Source organism: Syngnathus leptorhynchus, chromosome 10 (genome assembly GCF_054491065.1).
Source record: "Syngnathus leptorhynchus isolate UIUO chromosome 10, UIUO_Slep, whole genome shotgun sequence".
In the NCBI taxonomy this organism is placed as follows: domain Eukaryota; kingdom Metazoa; phylum Chordata; class Actinopteri; order Syngnathiformes; family Syngnathidae; genus Syngnathus; species Syngnathus leptorhynchus.
In genome coordinates this window covers 7,723,578-7,750,134 of record NC_141204.1, presented here as the reverse complement: position 1 = coordinate 7,750,134, position 26,557 = coordinate 7,723,578, and the positions used below count along the sequence as shown (strand labels likewise).

Genomic DNA, 26,557 nt, shown 5'->3' with positions numbered 1-26,557 from the left:
TACAGGTAAGAAGGCTAGATGTTTATTTACAATTGGAACTTTTACAGAAATAAAATGTCACTGAAATACATTAGATAACATTTTTTTATGTAAAAATGTCTTTTTCTTTTTTGAAAGAAAGAAAGTCTTTTTGAACAGGAACAAAGAGAAGTTTAGTCAATTTGCAGCAACATGTATCAGAGCTACACTGAACAATCCAAAAAGATCAGAGAGAATAAATACCGATCTACACGATCCAGTCTGCAACAAGAAAGCCACTGACCTTGATCCGATTCTCCAATTCAGAATGTTGCACGTCAGAAAAAAAAAAAGCATTCCTGCACCACTTTTTGTTTGATACAAAATCAAAAACCCTGTTTGTGTTATGCTCTTATTTGAAAAAATAGAATTCTTCCAGGAGGCAAAAGAAGTCAAGATGCTTTTCTTTTCTTTTGCGCTTGCATAGCACTTAGAAATGTGCACCCCACTCAACCCCTGCACACACACACATTCTAGCATTGGGTAGATCATCTGAAATGTCCACACAAATACATATAATTGATAAAGGTGGGGTGAGAAGGGTTGGCCGCAGATAAAACAGCACACACACACACACACACTAATTCATTCAAGCAGTGACATGAGTCACTGCAGAAGGAGGGATACTTTCGGTGTTTTGGTTTTGACATTTCAAAGATAAAAACACTTTTTTTGCGAACATTGTTACAATTCCATAAGTAACAGACATTCTCTTGTGACAATAGCTGGAAAACATAAATGATAACTAATACAGATGATGAAAATAGCATGAAGGTCCTGGCCACAAAACAGGCATTTTAGGAAACACAAGAGGATTGAAAAGACTTAGACGGAAATCAAGTGTTGAGGTAAAAGTCTGTTGCTTGCCTTGTTTATTCAAGGCCTAACTAATCAATGATGACAAATGTATCTATGAACTCCAACGACACAGTCAAGCATCTCTTCTGACATACAGGGGAACCTCCAAAGTGGAACGCTTTAAAAGTGATACAAGTGATACCTATATACTCTTGGGTAAAACAGTTAAAAAAATAATAATAAACCCAACTCTGTGAGCATGTAAAGACTGTCTTGCTTATTTACCAAGCAGTACTATGTAGACAAAGGCATAATGGCTAATGAATAGCATTAAAGTGACCGGAGAAATTTGCCAACAAAGGGCACATTCGTTATGTTACTGCTGCAAAATGAAGAAAAAGGCAGCCAAGGTCCCCAATTATGTCAAGTTCCATTCAAATTCATTGCAAACACAGAGCAGAGGAAACAATATATATGGCTGAGTATTGTTGTATGCCCTGCTCATGTGTGTTAAAGTAACAGCATTTTTTTAAATATATGATTTAATTGTTTGGTTTCATTGAATTGAATATATTTTTGTTTTATGCATCAGTTTGACTCTCTTAAAACGCAAAAGAACAGTAACATTAAAAAACCTGAAGCAAACACACTTGCTAAATTTGGAAAATTGTAAGCGAGAGAATCATATTTTGTTTTCCTCAAAATGAAATTTTATCGTCTCTGATTTTTTTGACAGGCCGAGAGGGCGAACAGGCACTAAGGAATGATTTCAAACGTCTTTGAAGCATGTTTGGGATGTTACGGCTTCTTCCGTTGACAAATGCTGTAAGACATGCACATTTTATTCTTATTTTTCCAATATTTTTACTTTTGCTGCAAGCTCAAACAGCACAATGTTTAATTTTTCTATTTGTATGTATTGTTTGAATATTTGTTCTTTGATCTCAAACAAGATATTTTAGGTTGCATTACCTGACATGTTTCAGCTTGTACTTCCGCCTTCATCAGAGTGATGACACAAGCCGAAACATGTCAGGTAATGCAACCTAAAATATCTTGTTTGTGATAAAAGAACCAGTGAAGTGATTGTCAAGTAAAAACAAAATAAACTTAATCCAACTATAAACCCCATTTGTTTTTCTGATGCTACCTGCACAATGTTTTCCTTTCATTATGGTTATTAATATACATTTTCTTGAACTACGCACATGAATAATGATAATAAAACAAAACACAGTAAGTCTTGCCACAAGTACTAACTATTATTCTCCAAACACCTTCCTGCTCCCTCGCTGAGACTTTATTTGACTTTGATTCGGTTCCATTTTTACGCAGTGTTACCTCACCTTGCTGTAAATAAAAAAAAAAGCTGTAAACAATTATCACATCTTTGAAACGTTGATAATTGCCTATAGAAGCTACAAGTTGGTGGCAAAGCACTACTTTTATTTTAGACAGGGCTTTGGCCTGAGGCACCAAAACAGAGAACAGACAATATCTCCCCCAAAAAATCTGAGACCACTAAACTTAACACTAAACAGTTAAGAATGTAAAGTTTTATTGTGTCGACCGTTTGATTCTGATCCATTTGAAATAATTCCCAAGTGGGAAAACCAGTTTTGAAATCAAATGGGCGGTTAATCTGCATCTTGCAACTGCTTGTGTTCAACTTTGAAGGCTCCTCTGTCTCACGCTGGAATGAAAACACATTAAAAGTGTTGTTCTCAATGACTTAGTGGCTCGCAGTGTGTTTAAATCTACTACATGGCTTGCTATACTGTAGTAGAATTAGTACACAGAAAAAGAAAATGATAAACAATCCCAAATATGGATGATAACTCTAAGAGCGTTCCCCAAAGGAAACTTTTAAAGAATGACCGAAAAACTCTTGCAATTTATTCTCAGCGGATGGGAATGCGACAAAGTGGGAGGAGAGATTACTCACAAGCACCCCCTGCCAGTTGTAATGATAAAGAGTGGCCGCCAAGGCTTTGAGGCATTTTCTTAGTACAATAGAAACAGTCACTCGTTGTACTCCACGAGATAAGAGCCCAAAGCCAAAGCGCTCAAAACCCGAAAGGCTTCCTTTCGTCCTCGTTTTGAGTCGTTCGCAACCAATAAGCCGGAGATGCGAGCCGGTCTTGAGCAAAGTTATCGTTTAATGGCTGCTCCACTATGCTGGGATTGCTCGCTTGTACGCCGATGGAGATTTGCATTGGTGACAAAACAATCAGGCGACTAGCCCGAGGTGTGATGGTGTTCAATCATGCACTTCCATGCTGCAACGCAAACGCACGTAATCCAACGTCTGCTTTTGTCATACTTCAGGGAGGGGGGGGGGGGGGGGGGACACATTGTTTTGTTTTCTACCCTGAAAGCAGCTCCATTTATATACAGTACACAAACTTGGTCATTTTCAGACTTTTTTTAACTAGTTTCAAACGTCGACATCGCTTTGGAGGATTCAGGCCGAGCGGTGATGGAAAATGAGTTGATGAAGACGTGTCGAAGAGGTAATAGAGTGCGTGGAAAAGGAACGGAAAGGTTTTGCCATCTGTGTCGCGGTGGACATGTTCATCGGCATGTTTATGATTAGTGGCATCTTCTTCGTTCCTCCGACTATCAACAATCCCCATCTGTCGTCATGACGACGAGCACCTCACTCTTGCCCATCTCTTCGAGGGCCGTCGCCAGAGAGACCAGGTCTGCGTCGCCTTGGTGACAAGCTTCCCATAAGTCCAGGAGAACCCCTGTAGGGCTTGGCTTTGTCGCAAAGTAGTTCAAGTACCTGAAGGGTGTACAATTATACGACAAATCAGTGGAAACTCCATCACAGGAACATTTGGAACGAACAATTTCAGATTATTTACAGTGCCTGGAGGGACGTAGTGTGCTGGAAGGTTTTTTTTTTCCCAATGCAAAATATGTGCCTTGGCTCAATAAAGGTTCCGAAACACACTAAGCTGATCTGGAGAGAATAAAGTTGAGCTGACCTGTCAAAGCCTAAACTGCGTGCCAGTAGTCTCCAGTCACACCCTCGGGCGCTCGGCGCGTCCAAACTGGCGCAGATCTTCTGGCGGATGGAGCAAGGCAGACGAAAGGCAAATGGTCCTACTTGAGAAGAGGGCAGGCAGGAGCCCGTCGAGGGCAGCGGCGAGTGAGGTGGGAGAGTCTGCAAGGGTTGAGAACATGAGGATCTCTTCGAGATGATCTCGTTGAGACGAAGTGATGGTTGAGATTACCTCCTGGATGTCAGTGTGCAGCTGAAAGATTTGTCCTTCGCCTTCCACTTGTCGCACGCAGATTTTACAAGAAAGCAGAGAAACAGCCAAGCTGCTTCTCTCCAGGCTGAAGGTGCAATGCAGAGGTCTTTGACTGCCACTCCAAATGTGATAGAATGGGATCTCCTGGTAGAAATAATATTTCATCACTATCTTTGCCTTGATTGACTTTGTGTCTGGAAGTTATTATTAACATTGTGGTCAGATAGAAGGTGAAGGAAACTCACCTGGTACTTGGCTAGTAGTTTGCTTCTCCAGTGAGTGTGAGGGATGTCATGGATGGACAGACGCAGGTTGTGGTAGCTGTCTTTAAACAGCAGCGGTTTAGGATCTTCTAGTATCACCCCACCGAGACTCCGCTCCAGATCCAGCACTTCCTGTATGGAGAAAATGCTTAGGGCAGTGGTCGGCAAATAGGGGCCCGCGGGCCAATTTTGGGTTAGGGTTAGGGTTACTGGCTTTCAAACTAGGGTTAGGGTTTCCAACTAGGGTTTCCAACGAGTTTTAGGATCGCTAATTAGGGTTTCTAACTGGGGTTAGGGTTTCCGACTAGGGTTTTAAACCAAGGTTAGGGTTTCAAACTAGGTTTTAAAACTAGGGTTAGGGTTTGTAACCAGGGTTTTAAATTACTTTTAGGGTTTCTAAAATTAGGGTTTCTAACTAGGCTTTTAAACTAGGGTTAGGGTTTCCGACTAGGGTTTCCAACAAGTTTTAGGATCGCTAATTAGGGTTTGAAACTAGGGTTAGGGTTTTCGACTAGGGTTTTAAATCAAGGTTAGGGTTTCAAACTAGGTTTTAAAACTAGGGTTAGGGTTTCCAACGAGGGTTTCAAACTACTTTTAGGGTTTCTAAGATTAGGGTTTCTAACTAGGCTTTCAAACTAGGGTTAGGGTTTCCGACTAGGGTTTCCAACGAGTTTTAGGATCGCTAATTAGGGTTTCTAACTGGGGTTAGGGTTTCCGACTAGGGTTTTAAACCAAGGTTAGGGTTTCAAACTAGGTTTTTAAAACTAGGGTTAGGGTTTGTAACCAGGGTTTTAAACTACTTTTAGGGTTTCTAAGATTAGGGTTTCTAACTAGGCTTTTAAACTAGGGTTAGGGTTTCCGACTAGGGTTTCCAACAAGTTTTAGGATCGCTAATTAGGGTTTCAAACTAGGGTTAGGGTTTTCGACTAGGGTTTTAAATCAAGGTTAGGGTTTCAAACTAGGTTTTAAAACTAGGGTTAGGGTTTCCAACGAGGGTTTCAAACTACTTTTAGGGTTTCTAAGATTAGGGTTTCTAACTAGGCTAGGGTTAGGGTTTCCGACTAGGGTTTCCAATGAGTTTTAGGATCGCTAATTAGGGTTTCTAACTGGGGTTAGGGTTTCCGACTAGGGTTTTAAACCAAGGTTAGGGTTTCAAACTAGGTTTTAAAACTAGGGTTAGGGTTTGTAACCAGGGTTTTAAACTACTTTTAGGGTTTCTAAGATTAGGGTTTCTAACTAGGCTTTCAAACTAGGGTTAGGGTTTCCGACTAGGGTTTCCAACAAGTTTTAGGATCGCTAATTAGGGTTTCTAACTGGGGTTAGGGTTTCCGACTAGGGTTTTAAATCAAGGTTAGGGTTTCAAACTAGGTTTTAAAACTAGGGTTAGGGTTTGTAACCAGGGTTTTAAACTACTTTTAGGGTTTCTAAGATTAGGGTTTCTAACTAGGCTTTCAAACTAGGGTTAGGGTTTCCGACTAGGGTTTCCAACGAGTTTTAGGATCGCTAATTAGGGTTTCTAACTGGGGTTAGGGTTTCCGACTAGGGTTTTAAACCAAGGTTAGGGTTTCAAACTAGGTTTTAAAACTAGGGTTAGGGTTTGTAACCAGGGTTTTAAACTACTTTTAGGGTTTCTAAGATTAGGGTTTCTAACTAGGCTTTCAAACTAGGGTTAGGGTTTCCGACTAGGGTTTCCAACAAGTTTTAGGATCGCTAATTAGGGTTTCTAACTGGGGTTAGGGTTTCCGACTAGGGTTTTAAATCAAGGTTAGGGTTTCAAACTAGGTTTTAAAACTAGGGTTAGGGTTTGTAACCAGGGTTTTAAACTACTTTTAGGGTTTCTAAGATTAGGGTTTCTAACTAGGCTTTCAAACTAGGGTTAGGGTTTCCGACTAGGGTTTCCAACGAGTTTTAGGATCGCTAATTAGGGTTTCTAACTGGGGTTAGGGTTTCCGACTAGGGTTTTAAACCAAGGTTAGGGTTTCAAACTAGGTTTTAAAACTAGGGTTAGGGTTTGTAACCAGGGTTTTAAACTACTTTTAGGGTTTCTAAGATTAGGGTTTCTAACTAGGCTTTTAAACTAGGGTTAGGGTTTCCGACTAGGGTTTCCAACAAGTTTTAGGATCGCTAATTAGGGTTTCAAACTAGGGTTAGGGTTTTCGACTAGGGTTTTAAATCAAGGTTAGGGTTTCAAACTAGGTTTTAAAACTAGGGTTAGGGTTTCCAACGAGGGTTTCAAACTACTTTTAGGGTTTCTAAGATTAGGGTTTCTAACTAGGCTAGGGTTAGGGTTTCAGACTAGGGTTTCCAACGAGTTTTAGGATCGCTAATTAGGGTTTCTAACTGGGGTTAGGGTTTCCGACTAGGGTTTTAAACCAAGGTTAGGGTTTCAAACTAGGTTTTAAAACTAGGGTTAGGGTTTGTAACCAGGGTTTTAAACTACTTTTAGGGTTTCTAAGATTAGGGTTTCTAACTAGGCTTTCAAACTAGGGTTAGGGTTTCCGACTAGGGTTTCCAACGAGTTTTAGGATCGCTAATTAGGGTTTCTAACTGGGGTTAGGGTTTCCGACTAGGGTTTTAAACCAAGGTTAGGGTTTCAAACTAGGTTTTAAAACTAGGGTTAGGGTTTGTAACCAGGGTTTTAAACTACTTTTAGGGTTTCTAAGATTAGGGTTTCTAACTAGGCTTTTAAACTAGGGTTAGGGTTTCCGACTAGGGTTTCCAACAAGTTTTAGGATCGCTAATTAGGGTTTCAAACTAGGGTTAGGGTTTTCGACTAGGGTTTTAAATCAAGGTTAGGGTTTCAAACTAGGTTTTAAAACTAGGGTTAGGGTTTCCAACGAGGGTTTTAAACTACTTTTAGGGTTTCTAAGATTAGGGTTTCTAACTAGGCTTTTAAACTAGGGTTAGGGTTTCCGACTAGGGTTTCCAACAAGTTTTAGGATCGCTAATTAGGGTTTCAAACTAGGGTTGGGGTTTTCGACTAGGGTTTTAAATCAAGGTTAGGGTTTCAAACTAGGTTTTAAAACTAGGGTTAGGGTTTGTAACCAGGGTTTTAAACTACTTTTAGGGTTTCTAAGATTAGGGTTTCTAACTAGGCTTTTAAACTAGGGTTAGAGTTTCCGACTAGGGTTTCCAACAAGTTTTAGGACCCCATTTCCCACCTTGAGAGCATGAGGGGTGTCATGGATGCAGTAAACACGAAGGCTGTAGTCCAAGGAGAGGCAGGGCGCTCGGGGTGCGAACAAAGCCAACTGAAGGCGCTTGCAGGCCGGTTGAGGGGGGCACGACTGACCCACCAGGCCATACGTGCCCAGCTGCTCCATGAGAACATGACAGCACTCCTCCTCCAATTGGAGATAGCACGGTGAGGACAAGCTTTCCTCTCCTACTGTCAGCACCTCCTAGGGAGGAAAAAGAAATGAAGCGAGTCTCAATAGAGACCATTGTGTCATTCCGACGCGAAGCAGTCTAACCTCCCAGGCTCCTTGATGGGTCTGCGTTTTCAGTGTGAGTGTCCAGTCAGGTGTTGGCGTGTCTAACTGGGCACAATGCGGCAAGGTGAGGACAACGGGGCGATTGAGCAGCAAAGCAGATGGACCGCAGCTCACTGCGGGGCTTAGCACTGTCTGACCGCCCTCAGATGGCAACCTGTCAACAGCACACAAAAGCAGCCAAAACGTCACACTCAAAAGAAAACAAGTGTGCTTTTGTTGAACCTGACACGAATAACGTTCAACAACAGATGAGTCATAACACATTAGCAACTAAAGTGAGCTGGACCAGCGTTGTGATACGCGGGTCGCAAATATAGATGAGGTCACGGACACTTACGTCGTTTTCTCCCATTTGGTGATAATGAGGTACATCTCGTAGAACTTCCCCTGGGGGATGGTGCCAGGCGGGACCAGCAGACTCACATCTAAGGGAGAAGGTGTTTTTTTTTTTTTTTGTGTAATCTGGGATGGACTTGCTCACTCAAAAACATTGTTTTTTTTTTTTTTTGATGTCACAAGATTTCCAACCAAAGATGATGCAGTGTTTTTTCCTTTCCCGCCCTATTTTTCCAAATGAATGTTGAGATTCATCAAAACTCGAAAAAGAAAATTGTAAAATCACTGACAAACATATTTGGTGGATATGTCTCTCATCATAGGATGAATAAAAAACTGTCAAGGTCCTTTGGCCACATTAAAAATAAAGAACTCTTCACATTGTCTCCCAATTTCAGGACCCTGCTCTGCAACGAGTTTGAGATGTATTCAATTTAGAACAAATTTAACGCTTGCTACCTGTGTTAGGGATGGTGAGGCGCCCCCCAAGGTGCCCCAGGGTGGCACTGGTGCTAAGCCCGGGCTCTCTGGACAGCGTGTGGTTGTGGAACTGTCGTTCCCTCCCACCAGTGCCCACTGACTTGAGGCTGAGGATCTCGCCGTCTGCTGAGCACATATCAGCCGGGATCTCCAGCGAGGAAAGCGTGGAGGAGTTGTACACCTTGATTTTGAGGCTAGGCAGGGGGTCCAACAGGGGGGATGTGGTCATGGGGATTTTGTGATGGCTTTCGTTAACACTTTGCTGCAAGGAATAGAGCGGGCTGCGGAATGCTCCCGCTGTGGCCGTCAGGTCGGGAGGAGCAGACGGATGCAGGGTGCGGAGGTTATCTGTGGACACACATACACCAGATAGAGAGAGCCTATTTTCTTATCTGCAGAAATGAAAGCGTCCCCAGCTGAGAGTGCAAAAAAAAGTGATGCAAGTGAAATGGATTAATGTTGCTAATTAATATTTGATAGCTGGAACAAGAGAGGAGATACCATGACAAATGCTCTGAAGTCTAAAAAATGTCATGTGCTAAAGAAGATAATGGTATAAAAAGAATTTCGGATAAAAAAAATAGGAAGCGGGGACAAAAGTGGAATAAAATGTGAAGAAGAGCAAAAAAAGGAGCCAAAATAAAACAGAAACTAAAACTGTGTGTATATAATTTGTGTGTGTCAACTTACCTTGTCTTGGAGGTTTGTAGTTGCCTGGGTGAAAGGCAGCGGCGAGGGCAGAAGAAGAGTCTGTGATGTCTCCGTGGAGGTGGCTGCATCTGCGGCGGTATGCCAGCACGCCTACGCACAGCACCAGGATCACGCATAGTAGCAGAGCCCCGACCAGACCAGCGTAGACTGCTACACCCATCTCTGGCGCCGGCGCTACAAAAAAAAAAAAAAAAAGTTTTAACGAGGTTAACAATTGTCGGTCATGAGAGTGCAGTCAACTTTCAGCGTTCGCCACAAAATTTCCCAAGTGTATATTTTGACTACGATACATTTCCACTAACCGTCTTTGTTATAAATAAACAAAATGCAGAAATTAATTATGCAATGCTGAAACTGTGGAGCATGAAGTAATATATGAAAATGAATTTGAGAAGTAGGTAATCAGAAAATCATTTTTAGGAGTGTAGTGCGAATTTATCGTTCTAAAAATTTTTTAAAAAGTTGATCAAATTTTAACTCAGTCAATAAAAACAATATTATAATAATAGTGAAAAAAATAATGCATAATAAAATATAATAAAAATAATAAAGAAAATTACTTTTAAAACAGTGGAGTGAATGTCAAATATTAAAACTAAACTATAAAACCTTTACCTAAGTCATCTAGTTATTTTCTGTGAAGATAGTTGAACTCAAGTGTATATACACTAACCTTTTATACTTATATATGTTATACCTTATACTGTTTAGTTGACATGGTCCACAATAAAGTTTAAGTCTATGTTGACCCTGACCAAATGCACTTTTAAACCAATAGGGGAAACAAAGTAGCCTTTGATTAAAACAACTCAAAGGCTGCGAATGTGAAAGCACCCTACTTAAATTGTCAGAGAAAGTACATCTAAGATGTCCTGATTAGAGTTTGATAGTTTCTCTAAGAACCTGGAGGAGCACTAAAAAGTGAAACAATCACTAATTGAGGTGGAGTCAAGTATAGCTCTGGTTTAATTTTAGACATTTAAAATGAGGACAGAGGATTTTCCTCCTCCATCTGCTTCTTTGGAATAACATTGAAGAGCTGATCACTTCACAGACTGGAGGTAGGGAGGAGGAGGCAAAGCAATCCCAGCGACCCGCACTACTTTTAGCCTGCATGGGATTTCTTGGATCTGCCAATATTCCTGCTGGGATGTTTCCAGTATTCCAATGGATTTGTGTTTAAGAGGATCATGCAGTAAAGCAAAAACGACTAACAGTCTTGGACGTAACAGCAACATGGATGAAGATGTTGGCCTTATGTTCACCTGCTCCCCACTGGGCTGCATTTCCTTCCTCCCCTGCCGACTGATTGCTAGTTGAGATGAGACGGCTCAACGCGGCCTCCTCAACCTTGACTTCTAAAAGCAGCAATTAGGAATAATTGCTCTTCTATTTGCTCCTTGTCTTACAGTTGCGAATTGTAACTTATTATTTTAAAGCCTCACGAATAAAAAAAAATGAACCTGTTGAGAAACAATGGTAAAGGCACTGAGATACTTGCAGCTTTTTGGTGGCCTTTTTTGTCAGCTTTTTATTATTATTATTATTATTATCATTATTATTATTATGTCAGTCTCACATGGTATTTCTTCAGTGTAATAGGAACTATGGCTGACGAATATGATTAAAAAGAAAATATTGAGGAGATATTTATGGTTGTTACTGGTTTAGAGGGGAGAGGAGGAAGCAAGCAAAGGACAAGACAGAGCAGAAGTTGAAGTAGATGCAGGAAATGAGCAGTGTGAAGGAAAAACATGGGAAGCAAGCTCTCTGAAAGAGAAGCGCCTCCACGCTCGTGGCACGATGGAGACCAAATCCGACAGCCGTCGGCATTTATTACGAGAAACGGAACAATAGGGAATTAGGTGCATTACTAAAGCTGCAACTCCCCTGAGCCCATGTCACATTGCGCTAAAGGAATTAGCATCACTTTAACTTTAAACCAAATCACAGATTAGCTGAACAAATCAACCGTGCTGTCTTTCTACTTCACAGCTCGGAAGGCATCTTGTCATTTGGAGCTGCTGACTTTTTGTTTATTTCACAATTTGGTTTTATGATTAATTCTCAATTGCATCATGTGAAGGTGAGAAAGGAAGGTAAAGACATCGTAACACAGATGTTGAAATCTTACAGATGTCGGACCAAACATCGGGTATGAAAGCAATAAAAAATGATGTCACGGTGGTTGATTGAACTTACGATGGCTTGCATGTTCAATAGAAACCTTTTTATCTGTTTGAACAGAAGAAAAAACAGAAAAGAGAAAAAATATGAAATGAATGGACTGCAAAACAAACACTCACAGAATACAGAAAAAAATAAAATACTAATAGGGCGACATTTAAAAAAAAAAAAAAAAAAGGCAGCAGATTAAATATGACTGAATATCCCTATTGCAAGGCCAGTTCCATTGTATTTGTGTTTATCGAGAACGGCAATCAAAAGGGGTCAAAAATGACTAAACAGATGGTGGCAGGAGATGGCTTTGTATGTGGTCCGTGAAGGACATGATTGAAATTGCGCTGTCCAGACTGTTAACAACTTTCTATGCACCCTGCAAAATGTGATATCACCTTCATTCCATTTTAGAAACATCACAGGAGTATTTTCTACATTATATTACAACACCAATCTTCCCACCAACAATTATTTACAGAGTGGGATGGGGGGGGGCTACAATTTGAGGGGATGTGGGAACTTTAAATTCAAAACAAGAAGAACAAGATGGAAAGCTTTGTGTGTATCTACGAGTGCTGTCATATTGTAAGAAATAATGTGTTTTATTTGAATTTTCTTGCGTTTCTTTTGCCATGAAGCTGCAGAATCGAACTGACTTGAGTTGAAACCTTGCAAGTGTACCCAATAAAGTGACCAAGTCTAAATCTTTGCCGTCCATGCAACAGTTAAAGACCCCACTCAAAAGTGACATTTATGATAACTGTGTTTGTTTAGCCTTAAAGGAAAGACAAATAATAACACTTTTAAGCGATCTGCGACACATTCTCAGAACATCTCATCTTCCCTTCTGTGTCACAATAACTTGAGTGCATCTTTTCCTAGCGACCTCCGGAGATGTGTTTTGTTAGCTTTCAAAGTGTATTTGTCTAATCCGCTTCCCTACGCAAAACAGCGTGTGATTCTCAGACTGAAAGTGAAGCTCAATATTTCCTCAGACGACGCATCTGATCCCCCAGTTGCATTTAAAAGAGCTTTGTCCGAATGCTCGGGCGTGTTGCTTTTGTGTCTTGCTATATACGTCCGTCCTCTGTGGATGCGCTGTCAGCTGAATCTCTCCCTGCTCATCACAAGGCACACATTTGGTGTCAGGGCGGGTCTGACTCATTCTCATATGCTTTACACCGCGCTAATTTTCCGACTGTGATGCTTTTTTTTCTCTCACCTTCCCTCACTCTCCATCTGTGCATTTTAGATGTGGCTCGTCAGCCTTCCTACTTCTTGTAAACATCTGTCTAGGGTGTCACTATTTTTTTTTTTCTTCTCATGGCTCTCTGCAGGATTTGTGTTCTTCCGAGCTACTTTCACACATTTTCTGTACAAAATCACTTGGACATGCACTGCACCCTCTAAAATGGTCCGACAGTGAAAAGAAATCACTTTCTGAAAGATGTTCTACTATCATTTGAATGACCACCTGGGGCAACAAATATAATCGAAGGGGATTTGTCCTGATGGAGGCCTTAGAAAATCTATATTCTCTCAGATAAGAAGCAATTGAAACCCTGGCACGGATTTATTACGTATTCATGGTCCAGTGGAAGATTTAAGATTGAGAGATGAGTTCAACGTTTACTCAATTCATTCACTTACTGCGCGCACAGAGCCCCTCAGTACAGTTTTTGCTCTCCATCATGTTCCCGCTGCAGTGCTTGCCTCCATTTCTGGGTGGGGGGGCTTGGCATTCACGGCTTCTCCAGTGGGTGCACTCTGTGCCACAGGCAGACCACTTTGCCCATTCTGTCCAGCCTCCATCCACTGTAGATCGTATGTAAGAACATTAATCAGAACAGCAATGAATTAAGCATGACTTTAGTACTAGTACTACATGACAAAATGAATATAATATCTAAGAGATGACAGTGGTTCATTTAGCAATTTGCAGATGCCTTTTATGGTTTCATTTGTGAGTCATGGTGGTCTGGCGGGCAAAAGCAACAAGTGTGTGTCACATTTAATTAACACAGTGGTCCAAATGTGAATGACGAAATGAGAGCAGTTATATGAATGATGATGCAACGTAATTGCTGATAACGTGATATGCATTCAAAGTTTATTATTTGAAGCAGAACTTTGGATTGATCACTCCCGTGGTCAAGGCCGGAGCAAATAAATAAATAAATAAATAAATAAATAAATAAATAAATAAATAAATAGGCTTCAAAGAATAGACGAACAGCCAAAGAACATTGACGTGGGCAAAAACAATTACATGGCTGACTGAAGTTTGAAGCTGGGTTTATATATATACATATATATATTTAAAAAAAAAATCTGGGTTTAAGAATATTATGAACCATTGCATGCGTGCGGATTTCATTAGTTCTGTTTTAGTAAGTTTACAAAAAAAAGTCTTTGACAAACAAGTCATTATTGTATCATGAGCAAATGTCAACAGTTTGTACGTGTTGATTAACCAATAGAAATTAATTACAGAGATTGGTTTTGTGGTGGCTCCAGTTATTTCGAGTAACTGCTTCAAATTCACATTTCTGTGTCGTTTGACAAAATAAGATGGATGAGATGGTCATGCTAACCTGGACACAGTGTGGTGCAGGTCACTCTCTGGAAGGGTGGGCCTTCACAGAAGGCTCCTCCATTGAGAGGGGCAGGGTTGGTGCAACTACGTGTTCGTCGCTGCCAGCCCCGTCCACACTTTGTGTTACACTCAGACCATTCTGTCCACGAAGACCAGCCACCGCTCACTGACATACAAAGACAATAATAATGCTATGGTTTTGAAGCATTTTGTAATATCCAGAATTATTGTGTAGATCATTTTAGGAAGTTTGTATTACCGTAAACAATGACACTTGCGGTGCTGCTGCGTCTTTTGGCCACCACATTGCGAGCCAAGCAAGTATAGTTGGCCGTGTCTGAGAGTCGGGCCTGTTTGATTATTAGATTGTGATCGATGGTAATCAGAAAGTTGGAGTCTTGCGAAGGGTCAATGACATCTTCGTTTTTCAGCCAGTCCACCTTAAAGGAGACAGAACCTCATGATTTCAACTTTATACATTCCTGGAAAACATATTTGTGTGTTTGAATTATTTCAACCAGCCAAAGAGTTATACCTCAGCGGTGGGCATGCCTTCTGGGGGGCGACATTGCAATAAGACTTCCTGCTCTAGTCGTACTTCCCGCCCCAGTGGCTCCTGCTCAAAGTTTTTCCTCAAGTCTAAAAGGCAGAAACACAGATCGGCAGTTAGCCAAAGTGTCTTTGCGTCAGATGAATGACATTAAGCTTCTTCCTCACATCTACGGCATACTGTTTCAAGCTGTCACTTTTTTTTTTTTCTTCCCATTTGTACCTTCACAACAGAACTGTCAATCACAAGGCAACTCACGCCGGATGACAGCATGTTAGTCCATTTGCATATATGGTTGACGAATCATAATAAAAGTGCCCAAAACTGACATGCAATTCGGACGTAGGCGCGGTTGCTCTTGGTGGTGCCGGCTGAACTCCAGGCTACACATTGACACCAGTAGTCCTCCAACCCAAATAGCTCCTCAACTTGGGTCCTGGAAACTGAGATGTCCACCTCCCTCACCACAAGGCCTGCGGGGAGACGGCGAAAGAGCGCGATAATGCACATCGACAATGAGTTGGCTACGAGCCAAATGCAGTTATCGTGTACATAAAATCTTGAAGGTGCTAATGGAACATGTCGTTGAAAATGCAGTTTGTAATTGAGTATGCTGTTTAGGTCTGTAAAATACAAGGTGACATTGCTGTGTTTTGTTCACTGGGCATCTTTGAGATTCACCTGTAACCTGGTCCAAGCTCTCTCTTGTGACATGGTCATTCTGATTGACCCACTCCCCGTTGCATTTGAAGTAGATCTGTGTGGCTGGTGAAGCCCTGCACCGAAGCTGAACGGGACGGTTCTTTACGATAAAAGCATCTTCTGGTTCAAGCAGGAATTCTGGGAGAGGTTCCGATGGCGCTGATGGATACGAGTCTGGAAGAACCTCGCCATCACTGTAGTCGCTGCTTTCTGAAAATATTGACATACATAGGGCTGATTAAAATGATTGTTGTTTTCCAGAAACACTTCAGCTGTTCTGTGTTTCTGCCTGCCAGAAATCTGGAGAGAGCTCAGCCGTCTACATTTCTAAAGAAAAGCAGAGTGAACGACCTTCATTGGATAGGCAGCGCTGATCCTGACATTTTCCGGTGACATGCTCAATACGACACATAGCCACTGACATTTTGCAAAGACTTTTTTTTTTTCCCACCCTCTTGGTTGTTTTTCAACGCTTTTTTTTTCTTCTGAGTTTAGAATTCTGAAATCAACTCAATGCAATTTCTATTGTAGCACTTTCCAAAAGAACCACTCTGTGGATTTAAATTGTGGATGCAGGAGTTTGGAAATAAAAGACTCTGAAAAGTCGGTCATGTGTTCTCCTTTCGTGTACTGCTGCACTGGTAGCACTCAGTCACTTTCTTTTCTTTGTTTTATTAAGTACCCATTGTCTGTCTGGTATGGTGTGATGTAACTATTTACAGAGCCGATGCACCCTGCAGTGGAAATGCAGACCTGATTATAGAAAATGGAGTTATAAAAATAAAAATAAAAGTACAGTTTGGAGGAAGTGGGAGGAATAATATTGCACTTGATGGAGTCATCATTTTGTATTTCAGCTTTATAGTAAATCACAATGCATGCATTTGCATTTGCTGATGCATTTGAGCGGTGCATAAAGAAATTCCATTAACCAGTTAAATTTGTCATTCCATTAAGGTTTTCACACTCAAACGCGGCAATATCACAATCCCACGGCTTTCTAACCTCAATTTTGCATTACTGATCAAATAAAAAAAATGTTTGGAGGCAAATATTTGAAACAGGTACATTTTGATGGTGTTATAAATGTATCAAGCCCAACATGATGAGTTATTCCACAACCCCTGGAACAAGAGAATCTACTTAGTGTTACAATCTTCTATTTTTAGGAACACAAGGAGTTCTTAAGCAACCACCATCTAGCCCACTTTCCCCCCTGACGGACTTTTTTTCTCAGACATTAGAGCAAAGCAAAGCGGAACACAGAAAGCGATGGCAAGCAGGAGTGAGAGTTTGGAAGGCTCTTAAGCCAAGATCAGGCTGAGTCAAATGAATGGTGGCAGAATAGTTGAAGTGCTCTCTTGTAACCTAAAGTCAGCCATTAGTCAGTCATCTCAAGTTATCCATGAATGTCTACACAAGGAGTCTGTATGGGCATTTTTTTTTTTAACCTGTAGGTGCAACCGGAACCCACAGGTAATACTTAAGTTGATGACTTGGACCTTTTTGCACAAAAACACCATTAATGGGCAGCTGGTGTCATGGGCTCCCTTTTCACAAAGAAATTGAATTAGCACTATAAAAGATATACACTATAACAGTTATTATCCTCCCCCACATTCAGACATGCTCAACAAAAACGATATCTGGCTCTTAAAACCTATCAGGATGCAACCATTCTCCTTGTGGTGTGCATGAGGTGAGAAAAATGTCAAAAGGAGGGAAGGTCTAGTGATGCATGACAGAAAAACAAGATGTAGGCTATGGCTCCAGGTCAGCAAAATAAGTAATAATAAAAAAAAAAGCAAATAAATAAATAAATGAATAAATAAATAAATAAATAAATAAATAAATAAATAAGCAAACAAACAAATAACGTACAAATAAACAATTAACTAATAAATATGCAAGAAAGCAAGTAAATAAAAAAACAATAATAACAAAATAAAGAAATAAAGCTCAGATATTCATAATGTCAGCAGTTGAACAAGTCTGAACACATCAACCTCCGATCAGCTAAAAACAACTTTATCATATTGTGATACAACTCTACATGTCACATCAATACTGTGCATAACGTTGAAAAACATTTAAGTAGCTGCACTTGCTGATGCACACAAGCGTGAACTAAAACGTTAACACATCTGAACAATTGTCATGGTGCTTCTCTCACGCCCTCTCTCTGTTTGTTCTCTCTCTCCGTCCTCTTGCTAGAATGTCGCCTTCAGCCTTTCAGACTTTGAATTCGCTGTCAATAACCAATTGTGTTGCTCCTCCCCACCCTTCACCCACGCTCTTTCTCTTTGCCCAGCATTGATTGTTCAGTGTTCAAACATCAGCTGGAAAAAAAAAAAACAACACAGCCTGTCACTCTTAAGGGACAGGGGAGATTTGGGGAGGGGAGGGGGGGGGGGGGGGGTTGACAAGAGACAGCCCAATTGAGCGAGATGGTAGTTCACTTGGAAAATAATAAGTGAAGACCCCTGCAAATTGGAGTAAATCTCTTACTTTATATGTGTGTGTAGGTAGATGTGGCCAGCACACTTTAATTCAAAACATTTTTTTCAGATGATGGAGGTAAGAGAGCAAAAAAGACAGCTTCTTTCTCTTGCCTAGTCTCTGTCGGCGATAATGGAGCTGGGTGGTTTTAAGTGGAATCTGTGTTTTTGGGCCAGTGTACAAACATCCATCAGGGCTCAGCAGCCAGCAATTTGTGGAGATAGGAGGAGTCTCGGAGACAACAACTCCTTGGAGTGCGCCACAACAAGACTTCTAATGGCAGACAACAGACGGTTGGAAAGTACAGGGTTCGACATGGTCTTTTCAATAACATGTGAACCTGTGTTTATGCAGTCGCTGTCCAACTTTTCTTGTATATAGGAGCACGTCAAGGTGGAAAATTCTTATCAGTTTGATACCATTTTGTATTTATATTTATTATCTATTATTGTCAAAAAATAGATGTCGGCTACACGGCGAATCCAAAGACATTTCATGTCATTTTTATTGTCACACAGCATATTATTGTAACAAATGTGAAATCATGGTTTTCTGTTCCAAATGTGTCCCATTTGATGAAAATGTGTGCCGTAAAACTCAGGCTATGATTGTGTGTGGCACCGTGGGAGCCTCAATGCCGTGTAATCTATGTGACAGTAATGGAGCGTGGCCACACAACAAGGCAGCACTGAGGGTCTGGACCAATATGCCATGCGGGGAATACGAGAAGGCTTGACCCAAGTAAGGTCAAGCGCCACTAGCCCACAAGTAGAATAAAGAGGATGAGAATATGAAGAACCTGAATTCAGTTACTGTCTGTCATAACCTAGCGTGTTACAATGGCCTCTCAAGCTTCAAAAATTCACAATCATATATTTTTCCAAAACTCAGCATGAGAACTCCGATGATGATTCAAAATGTAGTTGTCTTTAATATATTTCACACTGCGCTCAAATGTGAAAACTGTAGTTGTTAAACTACAGGAAGACATCATAATAAAGTGCATGTAGGTTTCCCCTTGTGCAGAATATTTCAGGTGTCCTGCCAGGACAACAAACAAAAGCAATATCATTTCTTCTTCTTCCACTTCAGCTGGGTGTCTGACATAAAAATGCTTTTCTCCCTCGATTGCAGTCCTGCCTGCTGGATTCAAATGACTTCAGTAAGCACACATTAGCCCACAGCTATAAAGTACAAGTGACTTACTGAGCACAACAAACTTTGTGAACAGAAAGCCAAAAGCCCTGTTCCTATCAAGCAGTACCAAATAATTCAGGTCGATACAAATGTGCGTGTCCTACTTTTCAGGAATTGTGTTGACCATTTCATTCGTGGCAAGAGCAGCTAAACTGGGTGATTTATGGGTCAACTAACCCCATCATTATCAGTCCACGGGCGGTAGAAGAAATGTAAACAATTGGAAATAGTTTTTTTTTTTTTTTTTCCGATGAAATGTTCCGATCAGTGTGCGGTGACTTGAGTACAGGTTGTACACAGCATCACTTCTCGCATCAAGAAAGGCTGACCAAGTGTGAAGATTCATACAGTGTGCCCATCTGACTAAGCCCACGTCCGTCCCAAAGACACACACGCATTTATTTGCACAAGCAATTACAAGTACAAAAACACACAAGTCATCTTTTAATAGTGACTTGACTTGTAAACAAACCCACAATTCATTGCTGTTCCCCAGACAGCAGAATTTGACATCCCGCTAAGAGTGCCGAGAGCTCACACTCAAAGTCCCCCAATGCTTTGATGATGCCCTTGTGAATTTATTGTTTGGATATTTTGATACTGTTACCAACATGAGCACCACATGGCTCCGACACGTTGTACTCCCCACGACCAGTCCGACCAGACACATGCACATGAAAATTAAATATCGTCTTTTCTGCCTATACATTAAAATGAAATATTGTCTTTTTTGCCTATACTACTGCAACACTTCATAAAGATAAACATTTTAATGGAAATTTGTAATAAGTTTATTTGCAGGAGTTTATTAAAGGGACAGTTTAAACCCAATAAACTTTACCATGGGAAATTGTAAACATTAATAATTGCATGAAGCTCTGGCGGGTCATGCTTTTACAACAACACTTACAGGAAATGTATGCAGATAGAATTTAGTGTCTTATTACAATGTTTAGTTTTTATGCTTCCATTATATGATATTGATATAGGCAAGGAATCGTAATGGCTATCAGCACGATTGAGCAGTCTTAATGTTTTTAGACACATGAAGTTTTTCTTATGAATATTTTAACTTATGATTATGTTAGTTAACAAGTGACAAAATGACACCACATGCTCCCATCTTCTGGCTTCTGATTAAGGGAGATGAATACGAAATCCTTCCTACCTTAATCCGTGTGCTACAAGTTCCATTACTTTCCTGGCTAAATAACCAACATCAATTTAGAATTAACATTCTCATGCCTCAATTGGCTTGACAAACTCCTGATGACTAACCATGAATGTACGTACGCCATCAAATAACCTTTAAAAAGAATATATTGAAGTGGAAACGTGAAAGTTTTGCGTGTGTGTGTGTGTGTGTGTGTGTGCTGAGAGAGAGCGAGAGAGAGAGCGAGAGAGAGAGAGAGAGAGAGAGAGAGAGAGAGAGAGAGAGAGAGAGAGAGAGAGAGAGAGAGAGAGAGAGAGAAGTGACGAGGAGCTTGAAAGCAGATTGGCAATGGAGGGAGACTGAGCAGATGATGGAAATGCAAAGCGACAGAAACGCTTCACTTGTCCGTCCAGCATGCCTGGGTGGTGGGAGTGGGACAGACCAGGCTTGATGACATGGCAACAACTAACCTGCCCCCCCCCCCCCCTCCCCTCCCCACACACATACACAGTACAGACATGAAACAATCAGGAGCCCATTTAAAGATCCATTAGCTGCAATCTGTCATAACCTATAGCAAGTCAGCCTTCTTTCCAGCACAAATCCAGTCGACCTGAAGAAAAACATACCAGTGCACAGATTACATCTCACCACATTGAACATTTCTGCAGTATCTCACAAAGTTGATCTCAAAAATAATTTTCAGCATGCCTCTAACTTTTGGGAATCTCTTTTGTTTTTAACCAACTATTTTTGAAACAATAGATGTGATGTTCTCATGTGCCTAAAGATGGGTGAAGAAGAACATTCAAGGACCATTCCTGTTAGAAATTGATTATTGGAGACAAGTAGACATGCAGAAATTGAAGCTCCAATAATCAAACCATCTCAAATCAAAAACAACTTTTGATTACATTGAAATATTCAAATAGAAGAAAATCACATTATTTTGACCTACGTTCATACCCGATGTAGAGTTACTACTATTGTATATAAATAGATTCCACAAGTAGTAATGCTACCGTGATGAGAATTGATTTTATATACTGTACTGACTGGTTTATATTTATCCCTGAGTGGAACACAAGGGACAGCCTACTCAAAGTGCGGCTGTGTGAGTGCGTTTTTTTTTAAAGTGTGTGGGTAAGTGTGACTGCGAGATTGGGAACGCTAAGAGGATTTGCGGTTGTGTTGTAGCAGCCAACCCACTGGTGCTACCAGTGCCGTAGAGTGGGCCGAACAGGGAGGAGGGGGGGTCCGTCCATTTGGGCTGGAAATGTATTCCGTCGCAGCTAGAGGGCGCCACCCCCGTGGAGCTCATTAATCATAGCCCATCAAAAAGTGTCCCTGTGCCGTTTGTGTGTGTGCCCCAGAGTCCTCCCGCTGCATGGGAACACGGGAGTAGGCAAGTAGCACAATCAATCACTATCAAAGGTGCAGAGGGAGAGGCAGGGAGGGAAGGAGGAGGAAGCACGGCGGGTGAGACAATGTTGTTTTCCTATTATCCTCTTGAAATTACAGAGCAATGTCGCACTTGGAGGTCAAACTACTACATTAGATGTGGCCGCCCGTGCATGTGCGCGTGTCTAGTCATAACAGTACAGTAAGTGTTTTGTATAAGGCGCCACTGCTTGTCTGCCCCACCGCTGTGCAGCTGCCTGATGAACGTTACGCAAATCTACACAGTGTGGCTGGTTGCCATGGTTGGTATTCACTTGGAGCCAGCCCTTGTCCTCTAGAGGCTTGCAGTCTATGCAGATATTAACTATAGTCCACATACTTTTTGTTGTTGTTGTTTTTGCTTTGCTTGCAGGAGTTGGTTGGGGACTATCAGAACTTTTGTTGTGCGTTTGTGTATATGTTGAAAATGTGTGTGTGTGCATGTAAACATTGTGAAAAGGTGAGCAGTACACTGGAAGTTGGGGCCATTTTAATGGGAGTAATTACATGAGAAGATGAGCTGCATTCCTTCCTGAGGGCGAGCTGATTATAGGCCTCTCCTCTCTGGGCCCCTGTAATTACTACACACTCTACACCCACCCCCTCCGACACTCACCCAATGTCCCTCTGTACTCATCACAGACTTTGTCGTAAAGTCAACCTGCCTCATCACTTTGTCTCACAAAAACATCACTCGACCTTCTCCTTATTCACTACTCATGCACAGTCGGAGATCCAACTTGTGAGATATGATGCAATTTATCTGCCAAACTTGATTAACCCTACTAGCACTAATGCATTAGATTTGCTTTGTTTATTCTACTTGTGTTTTGACAAATGCCAACCGGTTCTTGTGACTACTCCTTGATGACGGCTTTTGCCTTCCAGGTAATGTTGTACTGTTTCTAACCCCGCTTTGGCGTCTCTCGGCGCTGCTGGTACAAAAGAGGGGCGGACTTGTACACATGACCTCACATTTTATACACCTTGTCAAAGCCAGTCAGTCCAGCCCAATCGGGGATTCTAGTCAGATTGGAGACACACAGAATGGTAAATTATACATTCCTTACTCTGACATCTGAAATTGTTGCAAACAACCGACGGTTAGAGGTCCTGCTCCTCTTTCATTTATTCTCTGACATCAAGTCAGTGTGGGACAACAAGGCGACAGATTGTGTGCTTTTCGGGATTGCATCTACTAGGTACTCAAATTACAATATTCTCACAACCCCCCCAAAAAAATGACTCAATCAAGATTCAAGCATGACCTTTTAGTTCACCCTGACTTTTTTACTCTTATCCAACATGACAATTTAGGTGATTTTAAGGTTCCAGCTTTATGGAAACATTTTAGGGAAGGCCCCATTACTTATGGAGGCAAAGTCTACAAAGGTATTTTCTCCTTAGCATATTTTGAGCTTGTCCTTAGCACTCAACATAGTATTTGACTTGAAATACAAAGCTTTCCCGTCATAGATACAACAAGAAAAGCAGTCTTTTATATCACAGTCTTAGACATTTGAGTCATAACAGCATTTATTCCACACTCAGATTTAATTGCTCAATCTTTGAAATCAAACTCTTGTTGTCATTCACACATAAAACACATTCTTATGTCAATCAAGTGGTTTTGTCCAAATATGCCAATTGACAAGTGATTCCTGTCCTAATTAGAACTTTCTGGTTCGATGAAGGTGGCATCGTGACCGTGATAGACGGGAAATGTGTAGACGCTATACACAGTGTCACGGACACTTGGAAAATGCGGATGCAAGATGCAGCAACTGTGATTGCGAACAAGTTTGGCAGAAGTTGTCACAACATGTATGTTTTTTATGATTGGATTCGACAACCCCGTCTGCCCAAGAGACAGGAAGTCTCCTGACTCCGTACAAATGAAATCAGACACTTTGATCAGGTGATAATTAAGAGAGAGGAACATTTCGAGGTTTGGTGAGAAACAGTGATTCGTCACAGGAAAAAAAACAGATGGATTAAAAACGAAAGGTCTCCATTTGCAAAGACGGTGAGCAATGAATGAGGCAGACAGAAATAGAGGCAAGGTAGTCGAGGAAAGAACTTGAACAAAAGAACGACGAGTAAATGGGAACGATGAAGGAGCAAGTACAAGAGTGTAAGTGGGTAGTTGCGCCAGGAAAGAGCGAAGGTATGTTGATGGAAAAAGCGAAGGAGAAGGAAATGGAGAGAGACACGGAAATACTCCCAGGGTGCAGTTCAAATGCAACTCTTGATAATTCTGAGTGAGTGTGTGTGTGTGTGTGTGGCTATGGTTGCCACAGTATCTGGTTCTATGGGCGAAGCCTGCTGCTGTAATGTGTTGTGACAGGGCTTGATTCTTGTGACTAACTGTTTTGGCAGGGGAGCTTCTCTGTCATGCTAATGAACAGATGAGCAGATGAGCCGGATTGACAGCGGATGGACGTGCAATGCGTGTGTGACGACCCTCACGACATACACGTGCGTACGAATACTACGGAAAGCTGCTAGGGCAATATGAATGATATCCTATGGACAAACAAAGTGAGGAATAAACATTGTAGCGTTTGCGTCACTCTGGTCCTTGATTACGTCCCTTTGCGTCGGAGAAATCCCAAGACGTGTTACCCAATAGTCTCAGTGAATATGCGTGCGGCCGGCTGCTGGGTTACAGGAGAAAATTTATTCATCTGTCGAACGGACCATCCGTGAAAATTTTTCCCGAACTGAAATGATCCATGCATTCTTTTCCAAATTTAAAATCTTGTTATGTGTCAGTTTAAAGACATTATTTCTTTCCTCCAGTGTGATGAGTCAGCACTCATGCGTCAATCATTCATGAGACTTTGGCTCCTGACTGACATTCTTTGCTGCTCTGCCTTACAGCCCAAGAACGTGTCCTTGACCTATAGACAAGAGAGGGGTAAGGGAAAAGAAATTAAGACAAATTCCATACTATGACGAGACCGACCGGAATGATGGCCATGGAGAACCCAGATTAAAACAGATATGTAAATGAAACAAATGCATCAAAATAAAAACTCAAATAAGAGCAAAGAGCTTTTGTGTATATCAGCTAGAATGTAGTATAAAAAAACAACAACAATGAGACCAATATAAATCATTTCGAGTCTACTACAAGGTCTGTACTGGGCGGCACTTCCCATTCATCATACAGTGGTGAATACTAGCAATCTGAAAACGTAATTATTTGAATGGGCCTGACCCACCAAACCTCTCACAAACTATCCACAGCCCTGGTCAGGAGGTCAGTGTCTCCCAACAGCACCGTTTTGTGTTGTTTACACAGCACATTATTTTCAATAGTGATTTTTTTTTTTGTACTGGTGCGTGCAGACTCACTCCCTTTCTGCTTGTCCCACTCAATGCTGGCGAAGAGGTTTGTGTAAGCCATTAGGATGATCAAGAGGACTTTCATCAGTACACACCCTCAGGCCAGGGGCTGACAGGAGCTTTACTTCGACAAGCCTCTCAAACACACCGCTCGACATGAGACAGCACCTAGCGAAGAGGTCCGCAGGCGATCTCCACTCATGGATGGTCACACACACTCACACACAGCATAGAAGTGCGACCTTTGTGTTGCCAACTTTCCACTTCAGCTATTACACACTGAGAGAAATTGTTTGCTTTTTTTCCTAACGTAATTACATAACAAAAAAGTGTCAGATAAATACTCTGAAGAGTCTACTTACCAAAAAGTTATCAAGGTACTTTCAGTATTAAAGAAGCTTTATTGTTGATTCAAATTGTGCAGGTGATTATTAATCATATTGTACAATGAATTATTACTTTTTTTGGTTTAAAATGAACCATAGAGCATATGAGTTTAATTAGGTTATAATAAGGCTATAAAAAAGGTAAAAACATTCTAGAAACAACAAAACATATTCCGGTCAAATTGAAAACAATTTCAAGTATGAATGAACACAAATCATCCTTCATGATGCTGAAGCAGTTATCCATGCAACACACGACAACATTTTATTTCCACAGCAGACAACGTCCTTGTTTTTGTGCACTTAAATGACTTCTTAAAATGACATCTAATCTATTTTTCAAGAGCAAGAATGAAAAGTCTGTTCCTAAGCAGCCGTGTTGAACCAATGACCGTTGCTGACTCCCAACCCTCATACAATTGTATATCCACTGAAACATAAAAACCTGTATCGGGTTTTTGAGGCTCCACATAAATTGCTGCCTTGAGATTTTAATCAATTCCATGACCATGCCCTTTATTAAAAACTGATTATAAATTTGTGTCCTGCGACTCACTGATGACAAGTCCGGAGTGCCCAAAGTCAACTAGGAGAAGCTCCACTTTACCCATGGCCCTAATGGGCTGATTTGGAAAATGGATGGAAATTGTGCATATTTGCAATTGCATAACAAATTGCCTTCGGAAGAGGTACGTGTTCGCCGTGCACGCTAGTGTACATCAGCCATCAGCATTTGAGTAGGAGGGCACAAGAATACTCAAGAGGCAGAATGTCCTGACTAATTTCTCACTCAGTATTCTGATCTATTTTTAATCATTGGCGCACATTGCCTAATAGCGTAACCGCCATGCAGGGCTTGGTCCAGATGGGCAAAGTCATTCATCAAATGGATAGTGAGGGAGGAAGACAGAGCATGAGGCAGGGAAGGAAAGAAGACAGGTAGAGAGGGAAGGAGGGAGGGAGGGAAAAAGGGAGGGGAGAGACAAAGATAAAGTGAGAGTACAAGCGACAAGTGGAAAAGAATGAGGGAGCGAGACAGAAATTGATAAAGACAAGGAGCAAAAAGGGAACATGAGCCAGAGGAGCCACAGGAGGCAAGACGACCTGCTTTCATAGAAGCACTATTGATTACTTAAAGA

General features: G+C 41.2%; 1 protein-coding gene across 1 annotated transcript; it reads right to left on the bottom strand.

Moving 5' to 3' along the window:
- Positions 1 to 9: 9 nt before the first annotated feature.
- Positions 10 to 15,816, bottom strand: unc5b (unc-5 netrin receptor B). Its single transcript, XM_085922596.1, has 17 exons — positions 15,744 to 15,816; positions 15,372 to 15,602; positions 15,020 to 15,163; positions 14,676 to 14,779; positions 14,400 to 14,580; positions 14,139 to 14,306; positions 13,195 to 13,359; positions 11,566 to 11,598; positions 9,343 to 9,537; positions 8,632 to 9,000; positions 8,174 to 8,261; positions 7,816 to 7,990; positions 7,504 to 7,743; positions 4,325 to 4,474; positions 4,059 to 4,223; positions 3,810 to 3,988; positions 10 to 3,604 (listed from the first exon to the last, which is right to left on the bottom strand). Exons 1-17 carry the CDS (start codon positions 15,814 to 15,816, stop codon positions 3,439 to 3,441), a joined length of 2,826 nt encoding a protein of 941 aa, XP_085778722.1. The 3' UTR covers positions 10 to 3,438.
- Positions 15,817 to 26,557: the final 10,741 nt, after the last annotated feature.